The sequence below is a fragment of the Talpa europaea genome, assembly GCF_964194135.1.
Source record: "Talpa europaea genome assembly, chromosome: 7".
NCBI classification, from domain to species: Eukaryota; Metazoa; Chordata; class Mammalia; order Eulipotyphla; family Talpidae; genus Talpa; species Talpa europaea.
Window position 1 is genome coordinate 122,351,640 of NC_140074.1, and position 12,569 is coordinate 122,364,208.

General features: G+C 52.3%; 2 protein-coding genes across 4 annotated transcripts in view; one reads left to right on the forward strand and one right to left on the reverse strand.

Annotated features, from left to right (window-relative positions):
* Window positions 1–1,064: 1,064 nt before the first annotated feature.
* Window positions 1,065–2,492, forward strand: HIGD1B (HIG1 hypoxia inducible domain family member 1B; the record flags this gene model as incomplete). The annotated part of the gene is made up of 3 exons (XM_084238888.1): window positions 1,065–1,164; window positions 1,698–1,832; window positions 2,420–2,492. The coding sequence occupies 3 exons, from the start codon at window positions 1,065–1,067 to the stop codon at window positions 2,482–2,484; spliced, it is 300 nt and encodes a 99-aa protein (XP_084095014.1). The 3' UTR covers window positions 2,485–2,492.
* Window positions 2,493–3,407: 915 nt separating this feature from the next.
* EFTUD2 (elongation factor Tu GTP binding domain containing 2) overlaps window positions 3,408–12,569 on the reverse strand; it is a gene marked incomplete at both ends in the record, with an annotated part of 33,763 nt that continues 24,601 nt past the window's right edge. For all 3 annotated transcript variants that reach the window (XM_084236905.1, XM_084236906.1, XM_084236904.1), the window contains 15 exons: window positions 3,408–3,503; window positions 3,830–3,937; window positions 4,094–4,247; window positions 4,722–4,816; window positions 4,910–5,028; window positions 5,618–5,705; window positions 5,892–6,018; window positions 6,239–6,325; window positions 6,759–6,841; window positions 7,740–7,841; window positions 8,464–8,604; window positions 8,979–9,090; window positions 9,924–10,117; window positions 10,370–10,497; window positions 11,992–12,127. In XM_084236905.1, the coding sequence (XP_084093031.1) occupies window positions 3,408–3,503; window positions 3,830–3,937; window positions 4,094–4,247; window positions 4,722–4,816; window positions 4,910–5,028; window positions 5,618–5,705; window positions 5,892–6,018; window positions 6,239–6,325; window positions 6,759–6,841; window positions 7,740–7,841; window positions 8,464–8,604; window positions 8,979–9,090; window positions 9,924–10,117; window positions 10,370–10,497; window positions 11,992–12,127 (1,770 nt within the window). The remainder of the gene's footprint in view (window positions 3,504–3,829; window positions 3,938–4,093; window positions 4,248–4,721; window positions 4,817–4,909; window positions 5,029–5,617; window positions 5,706–5,891; window positions 6,019–6,238; window positions 6,326–6,758; window positions 6,842–7,739; window positions 7,842–8,463; window positions 8,605–8,978; window positions 9,091–9,923; window positions 10,118–10,369; window positions 10,498–11,991; window positions 12,128–12,569) is intronic.

The window sequence follows — 12,569 nt, forward strand, 5'->3', positions numbered from 1 at the left end:
TCTGGTGTTACTTTCCAGGGCCTGGAGCTCTGGCCTGGAACTCAGCAGATGGGGGGTTAAGACTGATGTCCTACCCTATCTCCTCCCCTCTGTTCCTGACTTCAAAGCTTTCATAAAGCCTGTCACTGCTTCCCTGACCCTATAGTGGCAGCTCCACCATCAAATCTTGGCCAGTTCCTGGCTGGCTGCTGGTGCTCCACTGTGTAGCTGTCTCCTAGGGTAAGCAACGGCGTGGGCAGTGCCTGCTCCCCCAGGAGAGGAGCAGCAACTAAGAGTATAAGTTGCTGCAAATAGGGAGTTAGTCTCATGGTTGGATTTAGAAGGCACCCCACAGGGAGAACGCATGGTCTGAGGACTGACTTTGGGTCGCTGTCTAGTTGGTGATTAGGCCAGACATTTGCAGGTGTTTACAAGTAATAGGGGTCACCAGCCCAGGGGTGCAGGTAAGGGGTTGGTAATTGCAGAGAACTGGAGAGAGACGGACATGGAAACAGGAGCAGCTCAGGAACAAGACTTGTTACGTGAGTATTCATGTCCGAAACTTATGCTCAGTCACACAAGTCAATGTCCAAATATTTAAGCCTCTGGCGATTTGGTAATGAGTGTAATGCTGTCTGGGAAGGCTCTGGCTCCCTGGGGCCACATCCTGCTCTGTTGCTCCCCCAGGAGCAACCGTGACAGACTCAAGGCCAGTGGGGGCTTCAGAGCTCAAGGCCTCTTCCTCCCACCCTCATCTGTGGATTTTTCCAGCTGCTTTTCTTGGCCGAAGGATCACACCCATTGGGATGCAGATGGGGCAGGGGAAAGGAGAGAAAACTGAAGTCAGGAGGAGCTGGGGAGGAGACAGATGTTAGGAAGGAGATGGAGAAATGGCGTAGAGGTCCAGGCATCTGACAGTACAGGACACCTTTTCAAGTAGAGGCTGTGCTGAGCATGGTAAGAGGGCCGAAAGGCACCTCCTTCCTTCTGCCTGAGGAAAACCGGAGTTCTTATTGTGCGGTGCCTTCTTCTAGGACTGGGCTGGAGCCTAGGAACCCCGCCTGTCAACACCTGGGACCAAGAGCATGTCTGCTAATAAAGGCTGGTGGGTGCCACCCGAGGGCGAAGACAGTGTGTCTGAGAAGTTCCTGAGGAAAACCAGGGAGTCTCCACTGGTGCCGATAGGTGAGTGGGAGAAGGGGAGGAGGGGAGGGGCTTCGCCCTAGGCGTGAGCCAGCACTGGAGGTGCCCAGGGACAGAGGGGGTCTTCCTTCCAACAAAACCAGAGTCTGGGTAGGTGGAGGAGGCAGTTCACAGAGTGCAAGGAATGTGGGGAATCTGGGGGCACCCATACCACCATCAGATGGGGAGGAGCAGTTTGGGGTCACCCAGGGCTGCCTTCCTCCAGGCCCTGGGAAAGGAGGAACATGGTAGTACCAAGATGCAGGAGCCATCGGTGCTTGGAGAAGGGCCCAGAGCAAAGCTACGGGGGCCAGGAGAGCCAGGATGGGTGCTGTGCCTGTGGGGGAGGGGTGTCACTGGAGGGAGGCCACCACTTTGACAATGCCATTGAGAGGACGAAAGTAAATATTCTAAGAGCACCCCTCCCCATTCCCAGTGAAGCAGCAGTTTATCCACACACCCAGCCAGTCTAGGGAGGCCTCTCAGGATAGTTGTGCCTGGTGGCTGAGCCCAGAGCACCTGTTCTCTGACGGCAGGTATAGGAGGTTGCCTGCTGGTGGCCGCCTACAGGATTTACCGGCTGAAGGCGCGGGGTTCCACCAAGATGTCCATACACCTGATTCACACCCGGGTGGCAGCGCAGGCTTGTGCCGTGGGTGCCATCATGTTAGGTGAGTAGCTAGGTGGGGTCACAGCAGACTGCAGGCAAAGCTGGCTGTGAGCCCAGGCAGTCCCTGTTCCCTACATGGGGTCTGCATCATGTCCTTGGTGAAGCCCCCATACTGAGACAGTCTCAGGGTTCCCTGTCTAACATCCTGTCCCAGCCCTGTGGGGAAGTGCGATCTGTTTCCTGAATTTGTCCTAGAGGTAAGGAAAAGCACGTGATGGAACACACATTGGATCTCTCTGGATCAAAGGGCAGACAATTGCTTCCTGTGTATGGGTGGGCAGATTCCTTGCTCTGGGCCTCAGTGTCATGTGGTGATGACCACCTGATGTGCTTACTGCACAGGGCGCTATGAAACTTCCCAGACAGGTAACATATGTGACATTCCTCTGTGAACGCAAAGTTTTGTCACCCTAAGTTGTGGTCAGGTGCTTGCGGCAACTGTTGAGACCAGTGGGGAGAGGTGAGTCGGGAAGTTGGACTCTCAAAGGAACGGCAAGAGTTGGAACCGGGGCGCCACACCTGCACACCTGGGAGAGCTAGCACGTGCGCTCAGGCATCAGTGCCAAGGGGCATTCTTCCCTCTCCCAGGTGCTGTGTACACGATGTACAGAGACTACATCAAGAAAGCAGCGGAGGATGCCGGGGAGAAGTAGCACCCCCCAGGGTCTGCAGCAGTCAGACCCTCTTAAATCTACCCCTGCGATACTCCTAATAAAGTAGTTTTGAGGAAAGTCTACAGACTCTTCTTCCTATGGGGGAGAGCAGAGGATGGGGCTGGTAGTGGCTGATGGGAGGGTTAGAAATCAGAATTCTGGCTCCCAACTCCAGGGCTAGGGAGACTCTTAAGGGGTAGAGGAGGAAGAATAGACTCTGAGCCCAGAATCCCAACAACTCCCAGGCCATCTCCGGTCCCACCTAGAAGCAGTGTGGCAGAGAGGCCTGAATGTGGAGTGGGAGCAGGAGGGTGGGCAGTGAAGAGGTCTCAGTGCTCATGGGAACACTGAATTATGAGGCAGGTGTTCCTCCCGCCACAGGCAGCTTCCCTGGGGACCCAGCAGGAAAAGGCTGCAGCTGGGAGCACAGACAGTGAAGCCTCACGGGAGACAACATATATCCAGAACCCAAGTGCCAGGACACAAGTATGCTGGAGGGAAGGGAGAGGAGGGACAGGGATGAAAGGAACAGATCAAGGCAGAGGTCAGAACATTCTGTTCACTTATAAATCATGTCTAAATTCAAACTTGTTAAAAAAAAAAATTCCACGTAAATCCTGAAGACAAGGCCCCTTGGGGTTTAACCCCTTGGGGTTAAACACTTTGATCCCCTGGTCCTTCCCTGAGCCCAAGTTCCACTCTGTTCCCTGGGAATGGAGCCAGGCAGAGGCCACAGAAAGAACCAGGAGGTGAAATGCTCCTCCCTCTGCGGGGCTCTGGGCTGGAGGTTCCCCAGCGTTAAAGATGGCCCCGTCGGTTCCCAGATGATCTCTGACAACATGAAGTCCAAGCCACACCAGGTCCCCCTGCAAGTCCAAGCTGCAGCCCCTGCAGGGAGCAGGCGCTGCCTGCAGTCCTGGCACTCACATGGGGTAATTGAGCACGACGTCCTGCTTGGCAAGCTCCAGCAACATAGGATCGTCGAAGAACTTGCTGATGCTCACATCTTCACTCAGGCCCTGCAGGACGTGACACAAAGCCAAGAATGAGGCCAACGTGGCACTTACTGAGCTGGGGGTGTGTGGCAGACCTGAGTTTGAGTGGGAGGCTGGTCGGGGTGCAATGTCGGCCAGGCCTTTTCAGGAACCAGGCCTTCGGGGTATCATCGTGGGGAGGAGGCCTTCCTGCCGCCGGTCCCATCTGGTTGGCCTGTACACATGGGATCTTTCTACACTCCACAGTCATTCACTCTCAGTCTTTGGGAAAAGGGTCCAAAAGGAAGAAAAGAGAGATCGAACTCTTGCTGAGACCCCTGGGGCGGGCAATGGGCCTGAGGAATGCCTACCTTCCTACGACGGGTTTTGATCATGAATTCCCGGGCCAGGTGGGGAGCTGGCTGTGGCTCGAGGGGGCGGATGACAATGCTCTTGTCCAGAGGGTCACCAGGCACAATCTGAAAGGCAAAGGGATTTCAGATGGTCCAGGCAGACCTCCCAGAGCACAGAGGCATAGAAGAGGACTCTTCTCTAGGATGTTAGAAATCTGTTGAGAGAGGATTAGCCTTGTAGAGGCAGAAGGTCAAACTGGCCAGTCTGCACCATTTTCTCACCTGCCAATGGTGGAAGACAGACAGGGAAAAGGCTTGCCCCTGAGTGTGAGTCCGCAGATCAGTCTCAAAGCCAAAAGAGTCGATGGCTGGAATGAAAGCTTTGATGGTGTAGAGAGGGGAGCCTGGAATTGGTGCATCCTGAGTCACGTGCCCCCTAAGAGAGAGAAACAAAGGCGGAGCCCCCGGTTCTACAGAAGCCAAAAGCCAAGAAGCAATCTGCCCCCAAATGTATCCCAACTTTGAGCTGCCACCAGAAACAGAATAGCCACAAATACAAACAAAAGACAGGTAAGGCTGGGGCTCAACATAATTCCATACGGAAGTGAACTGGGCAGTGACTTCTGGGCAAAAGTGGGGACACTGACAGGACTAGGTCACAGACATTGCCACTGTTGACACGCTTCAGTGCTTTCCCCAGGAGTTCTCTGAGGAGAAGGAATCTCAAATTTGTGGTTAAGCTGGCCACTGCCTCAGTCTGGTTCCTACTTCCTTCTGGAAAATCAGTTCAGTAGGTTTCAGGAATGGAGAGGGGCAGGTGGGGAGGCTAATCTCCTTCCCCAAGGTAGGCAAGTTCCTTCTGCTCTGTTCTTGCTCTCCACATTCTTCCTGAGAGGCCTGGGCTGCTCACCTGCGTCTGGCCAGGACAGTATAAACAGCAGAGACGCAATCAGCAGGGGCCTGCACCTCTACAAAGTAGTAAGGCTCCATCAAACGAGGAGTAGCCTGTAACAGAGCAAGAAGAAAAGGCTCCTCAGGTTGGGGAAGGCTGGGGAACTGGGCCCCAGCTTGAGCCCTAGGCAGGACAGCCACACTCACCATGAGGAAGGCTGAATAGACCACTCTCCTGGCTGTGGGGATGATCTGGCCTCCGCCCCGGTGCAGGGGTTCCTGGGCAACCACTGCATCCAGGATCTTAAACTTGACATTTCGAATCACTGAAAAGGAGAGAGGGGAGCTGACTTGGGAAGGTTATGGGACACATCAAGAGCCCATGGACAGAGCAGCAAGGAGTCTCTTGCTGCACTGAAGCCACCTTGCAGCCACAAAAGGTGGCAGAAAATCACCCTGCCAAGTAGGCATTATAACAATACACAGGCCTGTGACAAAGAGGTCCAGAGTTAAGTCTGCGTCCTCAGTGTTTGTTTTAGGCACTCAACATCCCAGAGCTCCCCTAGAAGCTTGTATGTTTATTTGGCAGTTGTTTATTTTTAGATGCACAAGTTCTAAGAATTGTACATCTGTTCCCACTAAGTCCGATTTTGGTCTGCAAATCACTCTGATCCCATCTTCCTCTTGATGCCCATTCCTTCTCTGGAATGAAGTACTAATGTCAGTCTACAATGACTTCATTTCCAGGCTGTACCAAGTGACAGCACCAGGATAGGAAGGGAGAATGAAGGAAGTTGGCTCAGGACATGCAATGGCCCTGTGGGCCCCAAGCACTGCTGCCAGATCCCGCAGGTGCGTCGCTCCACCTCACAGACCCAGGTGCAAGGCCCCAGGTGGAGGGGCTCGCAGACTTACATTCATCACAGAGAGGCCCCTCTCTGGTGCCCCACTGGAAACCTTGAACAATGCTGTCCTTCACTGAGCCAAGGAGGGCCTTGTCCACCTGCATGGAACATGAGGGAGGACCCCTTAGCAGACATGCTGGAAACAGCCGAGAGTTCACAGGGAGAAGGGAGGCCCGCGGGTAAAGGGTTACTCTCCTTCACCAGCAGACAGAGAACATTTTCAGGAGAACACTTCCCCTCAAGAGCTCAGAGACTGCCACACTGGTAGCCAGCAGGCTGAGTACCTCAGAGGGGAGGGTATCATCCACCAGGATGTTGGGGCCAGTGGCATCAGGGCCAAAAGCCCAGATGGAACGGGCAGCCAGCAGATCCCAATCATACTTGGTCTGGAAGAACTCTCCCAGCTTCTTCCTGGGGAAGGAAGAGAAAAAGGAACACTCTGACAGCTCTGTGATTGCTGGCTGCTGGGGCCACAGAGCCTGCCTTTCTGTAGGTACCCACACAACGCCCAGACAATAGCAAAGGGGGAGACCAAATAAATCGCTCCCCACAAGGACATGTGGTACAAGACCCGGCAGGTGAGCTGGGAGCCTGTTTGCCTCCTGCCTGGGAATCAGAGCCATTGCCCCACCTGTTCCACGTGATCTGGACCACCTCGTTCTCTATGTCCTCTGCGAGGCCCTTCTCAAGAGGCTCAGCAATCATAGTGATCTTGTTCCTAGTCAGAAAGGACATGGGAAATGAGGGTTATGAGGACTAGGGGGACAGGAATTCCCAAGAAAAGGGTGACGAAGAGAACAGCCAAGACGGTGACATCAGCAAGAGTCACAGGGGCTGAGCAGAACAACAAGAGCTCATCTCTGCCTTTCTTCATTTGAATCTACTGTTTTTTAAACAAGGAAGGTTTGAGGCAGGTGTTTAAGATGGTCATATAATAGAGGAGATGCAGCCGTTAGGAAATTCCTGGTCATACCAAAGGCAGAGAATTCCATAGCAGTAAGTCCAAGGCATAAGGGATGAGAGGGCTGGGGTGAAACTCAAGTATCCCAGGCATCTCCATCCTGAGACTTAGGGGGTCTCTACTTCCCCAGCACCTGTAGCTGTGGGGAGACGGGATAAACACAGTGACACCTGCCCCCTCCCCAGCTTACTTCTTATTGGGTGTTTCAGCGAAGCATTTGAGGGAGGATGTCTCCACCACTGTCTCACAAAATGTGACAACAGGATCAGCCACCTGGGAAGCAAAATTAACCATCAAGCAAGGTCTAACTGTGTTGGAAGAACAACCTTTTACCAAAAGAATTTCTGAAATCCCCGACACTACCTTTGCAGGGAACCCTCTGTTTTACTTAGTGTAAGTGGCAAGTACAACAGCAGGTTAAGTCTGTACCATCACTTAAAAGTCTGAGAACACTTAGCGTAATGCAGAAATTATGCTCCTGAGCCATGAGTAAGTGGGGAATGCAATGAGGGCCTAAATTATAGCTCTTCGGGGTATCTGTCAATACCCACTCAGCCATACCACTGCCACTCAATGAACAGCACCAGGAGATCTGCTGGAGTTGGCACTAGTGACGGACTGCTGAGGGCCTGGTCCATGCTCAGCATCTAATGTCTGGGTATCACAGCCCCTTCCTGATGCACACACATAGCTTATGCCCCAGAAGCCCAGTGTCTTCTCAGCACTAATCCTAGTGCATCATAGGAGAGTCAAAGAGAGGTATTTCAGAGGGCTCATTCCCACCCCTGGGAGACTGAGGTCATGTGATGGGCAGCTGAAGCAAGGGGCACTTGACAGTGAATCAGGGAGAGCCAGGCCCCACTTTCTCCATGAAACCATCCCCCCGAGTCCCATTTGCACCACAGACCTTGTACATTTGTGAGCATCACATTGTACAATTATTTTCTTACAAAAGACCAAGAATAACTTTGGTTTGGGAACTTTAGCTTTAAGAGGATGACACTGAGAATGAATCCACAGAAAAGGGCAAAGCAAATCTCAAATACCTTCCTGCGTAGGAAGCAACTGCTCATGCGTTCCCCAAACACATCTCCCCTGTGTACCTCCCTCCCCTTGTTGAAAGCCAAGCACGTAGCCAGGCAGGCAGTAAAGAGAGGGGCTGCTGCTTTACCTTGATGTCTATCTCCGAGTACATCTTCCGCAAATCATGCATCACACAGTCCAGGTAGAGCTCCCCAGTACCCAGAATCACGTGCTCGCCAGACTCTTCCACCTGAAACACAGGTGGTCACAGCCTGGCTGCTTGGGCCAGCAACAGCAGATAGGAACGGAATCAAGGCCAGAACCCAGGGGGAGATAACCAAACCCATGATCCGAAAGTCACAGCTCAGTGCTGGTTCCCTCCTCTTCAAGAAGGACCAGTGGGAAGCACTGACCTAGGACTCAGTTCTCAAGACTTCTGGACCACTCAGCACAGTGCTGCTGGGTGTGAGGTCACTAATTTAATGCCGCATAGGGCAAACCCAGCCGCCTGTCTGTGGATGTAAGTCAACCCGTTAGCCCTGGCCAACCACTACTCAGCAAGTTATGACGGCAGGCTCATGTGTAGAAAGAGCGAGGAAGTCATTTCCCCTCTATTTTGTGAAAAATCAATTCAAAGTACTTTCCAAGGAACAGCTCCTTCATCTGTAAAGATACTTGCGGGATGGTGACTTGCACATGTGTGCGTACATCCGCCCCCACACTAACATGGTCTCTGTCTGCAAATGACAGCAGACACAGGGACTTCTCCTGAGACAGGCTGCTGGAAGCAGAATGGAGAGGCCCGAGGGCTGGAGGCAGTGGCAGCACAGGCCACGTGGCGGGGCCGGCAGGGGCCGGCTGCAGCACCATACCTTGGTGGTGAGGGACGGGTAGCTCTTGTTGACCTTGCGCAGGCCATCCAGCATCTTGGGCAGCTCTGAGGGGTTGACTGGCTCCACTGCGATCTTGATCACAGATGTGGTGTTGAACTTCAAGGGCCGGAAAATCTGAGCCTGAGATTCAAATTGCAGAGGAATGAGGCCACCTGGCCTGAGCAGGTACAGAAGGTACAGAGGTAAGAGAGGAGCTGATCCTCCTTTTCTAACTCAGAGCCATGCGCTGCGTGGAGGCAACCTGAGGGCCACTTATTCCCATGTGTGTGCAAAACAAAGGGAGGAGGAAAGACTACAAGGAACTCCTCCTGATTACTAGCACCAAATACAGGGAGACTCCACACGGCCAGATACAGAGGGCTGAGCCTGTGCCGAGGCCTGGAACCAGGAAATGGCAGGGACTCTGGGTTAGTCCCTGTGAGTTCTGCTGTGGTTCCTTCAGCTTAAGTCCATCAGCAGCTTAAGTCCATTCAGCTGTCTTTCAGAAACTCTACCTCTTCATTGCCTCGGGGTTCTGTTATGGTTGCTGTCTTCACAATTGGCTGATCAACGCCTTCGATCAGGACCCAGTTACCAGCAGGAACACGATTCACTTCAATGTGGTACCTGGAGAAACAGCCAACAAGCCTCAATGGAATTTGGGCAGAGTATCTGCCTACTGAGCACCTGCTACATGCCAGCCACAGAACCAAATGGATACATTCTAGCAGGAACACACCAGCCATCAGTCACATAGACACACAGAAATGGTTACAAATCAACATGGCTACAAACTGCTGCTATGAGAGAAAAATGCAGGCCGTGCAAGAGGACAAGAGGTAAACCTAACTCTAGGTGGATGCTGATGGTAAAGGAGCTGCTGCCCAAGGGGCAGAATGTAAGATATGCCAAAGCACCACAGAATAGATGACGACTCTCCTAGCTCTTCCATTTTCTCCTGCCTTCTAGAAGATGGGATGGGATGGAGAAAGAATAGGGCTGTTGGTAAGACATAGCAGCAACCTCAGAATAGCACTGCCTCAGTGTTTCTCCCTGGCTGAGATGCCGGACTTAACACTTGTCAGCAAGCAGCCCAGAGGCACAAGCTAAGTTTGATCTGTAGACTGAATGGATACAAGGGATCCAGAAATGACTTCTATCTTGGTCAAGTAGAATTTAGGAAACAATTTCTCTTGGGAAGACTCTCGAAGATAACGATTTAAGGAAGGCAGAAGAGAGGATTATGATAGGTGAACACAGAAATCCCGCAGTGAAAGTTTGCACAAGCCATTCAAAATGTAAAGGCAAAGCTCTCGGCATCATCCTAGGAGTAGCTGCCATTTGGCCCTAGCCACCTCGGTAGGGAGCTAGGTAATTACTGAGTTTCCAGGGAGGACCACCCCTTCTAGGTCCTGAGGACAATTCCGGTATGGAGGCCCTCTAGCCCTGGATGGCAGTACCTGGCCACGGAGATCCAAAGGCGGCCCACGGTGCATATCTGGGAGTCCTCCTCATCCTCCAAGGTGTAGTTCTCCCCCAGCACTTTTACAGGCTGCCCAGCATGGATGGTGCCACTGAGCACCCGGCCAAAAGCATGAAATTGAACTCCATCGTCTGTGCTGTACATCTTGGTGGTGTGGCACATCAGGGGGCCCTGGCAGTGTGGACAGAGCGCACCCTCAGCCACACAGGCTCTCTGGGGAAGCACCACTGTCTCCACTTATGGGGACAGCAAAGGCCCAAGCCCTGTGAGGCAGCCAGATCTAAAGGACGTGGCGAGCTCCAGGGAAAACGCCAAACCAAATACCGCATATGCTGTGTTATTATCCTTATTTTACAGACCAAGACTCAGAGAGGGGAAAGCTAGAGAACTGGGGTGGGGGGAGATGTTGACACATTTTCTTACATCAGGGTCGCAGTCACTCATGGCCTCGCCGAGGTCGGAGTCCACACCGCCAGTATAGGTATGCTCGATCTTGGGCTTGGCACCCACCTTTGGAGAGGGGATGTGCTGCACACACATGTCCACAAAGCCTGGGAAGGGAGAGAGAAGGCCTCACAAACTCTCACAGGGGGAAGCGGATAGTCAGTGCTACCCACTCCCGAAAGCCAGCAAGCTAAAGGGGAGGGCACTAACCCTTAGGTCTAAAGGCAATGGTATCATGATTCTAGGGGAATGGAAACCCTGTTTTCTAGGAGTAAGCAGCTGAAGACCTGGAGTCACACTGATGCCAGGGTAGAGCAAGACACTGGTCTCAAATCTGGTGTTACCCAGAGCTTAGCTGACAAAAGTTTTAAAGTTCCTACACCAACCCATGGACTTCTACTAAGTATAAGCACTTACTGAGCACTTACTCTGAGCTAAGTAATGTGCCATCTCTTCTTTCTACATCTACTTAGAATACTCCCTGAATTGACTCTTCACCTTAGAGAAACGCTGCATGTGTTTCAGTTCAGTAAGTTATGCTGTTTTCCTAAAAGCCACCAATACGCCATACAAGAAAGCTTCCCTCAGCACACCGGGGCCGACTTGCTTTTAGTTGACATCTCATGTGTGAGACTGAGAGCCAGGTCAGGATGAACAAGTGTAATTACACACTTTGGGAATTCAGACACTCACTTCCCACCAGACGTAGCATGAGAGATTGTTGACAGGGAGCCCTGAGTCACCACTTATCCCACCTCTCTTTCTTCGTAGTTGAAGAATTAGTCGCAGAAGGGTCACAGAATGGCAGAAGCAGGGCAAGAGCAGAATCAAGACTCAGTTTTTTTCTCAACTGGTCTCAGGCTTTCTACATTACCACCCGCATTCTGGGGAAAGGAGTTCAGAGGAGCCAGAGCAATTTCAGTCTCCAACCTGAGTCTCCGAGTGCAGGCCTGCTCCTTCCCCACTGTCACCCCACCTGTAAGTCTACCTTCTTGACCACATCCTGGCAAATATACCACAACTTGGGAACCTGCTTCCTCGTCAACTTTACTTCAAAGCTCTGCTTGGAAGGCAAATGTAATTGTCTTTGTTTCCTAAGACAGAATCCTTAGATTCCATCCACAGACTCCATCCACACAGGAAAGAAGCTCGGGAATCAGGGGCTCTGCATCCCAACCTGAAGTTCACTAAAAAGTGTCTCAGATTGGGCCTCCCTGGTGGCGCAAGGGTTAAGATGCAACCTATGAAGCTGTCCGCAACCACTGCAGCATGAGTTCGATCCCCGGCCAGGGACCTGCCCGCACGGTGCAGCAGACCTCTCCTGACTCACCTGCTGCTCCCCTCAGCAGTGTACTTTGGTCGATCTGCCTGTTTTGTTCCCTACTCTGTCTGTGGTGAATCCTCTCACTCCCCCCACACCTCTGGCCTATACCCCAGCTCTTGTGTGCATAAATAAATAAATCTTGAAAAAAAAAAAAAAAACCCCAAAAAAACAGGTGTCTCAGATCTCTGAGCACCAGTCTGTGGTAAGAAAAAGTTCCCACGATAGCGTGGCAGAACACAATGATGGCAATATCAGGGGACCATGAGCTCTTTATCACCTGTGAACTCGCCGAAGAACTTTTTGCACACGAGCCTGAGCAGGGGGCGGATGTTCAGCTTCAGCTCCTCCTTGGTCAGGTGGATGCCAAGCTCGTCCAGGGTCCTTGGGAGGCTGGTGTCCACATCACCCACAACCTGTGATGGTACCGGACACCATGTCAGCTATAGCAATAGCCCCAGTGGGGTGCTGCAATCAGGGACCAGGGAAGGCCAAAGGGCAATGTCAAGGGGGTCACTGCACTAAGTTCTCTTCTAAGAAGAGCTACTGGTAATGACAAGTCTGGTTTCAGGGGAGTCTTTGGTACCTACCATTGAAGCCAACCCTGGGTGAAGCAGGCCTAGTTAATAGCCTATGCCAACTAATAAACGAGGCACTGGATTGTTATCAGTGCTGCCCTCTGCTGCCAGAAAAGCAGCACCTCATCCCACTCACGAAGTTTCCTCACCCTTTCCTATATAAAGACTTCTCAGAATAAGAGGATGACCGCACCCGTAGGAATCAAAAAAGGTCACTGAGCAGTCTATCCCCTGTCAGGCCAGGGCCAAGCTAAATCATCCTCAGCAGACTTAAGGTCCC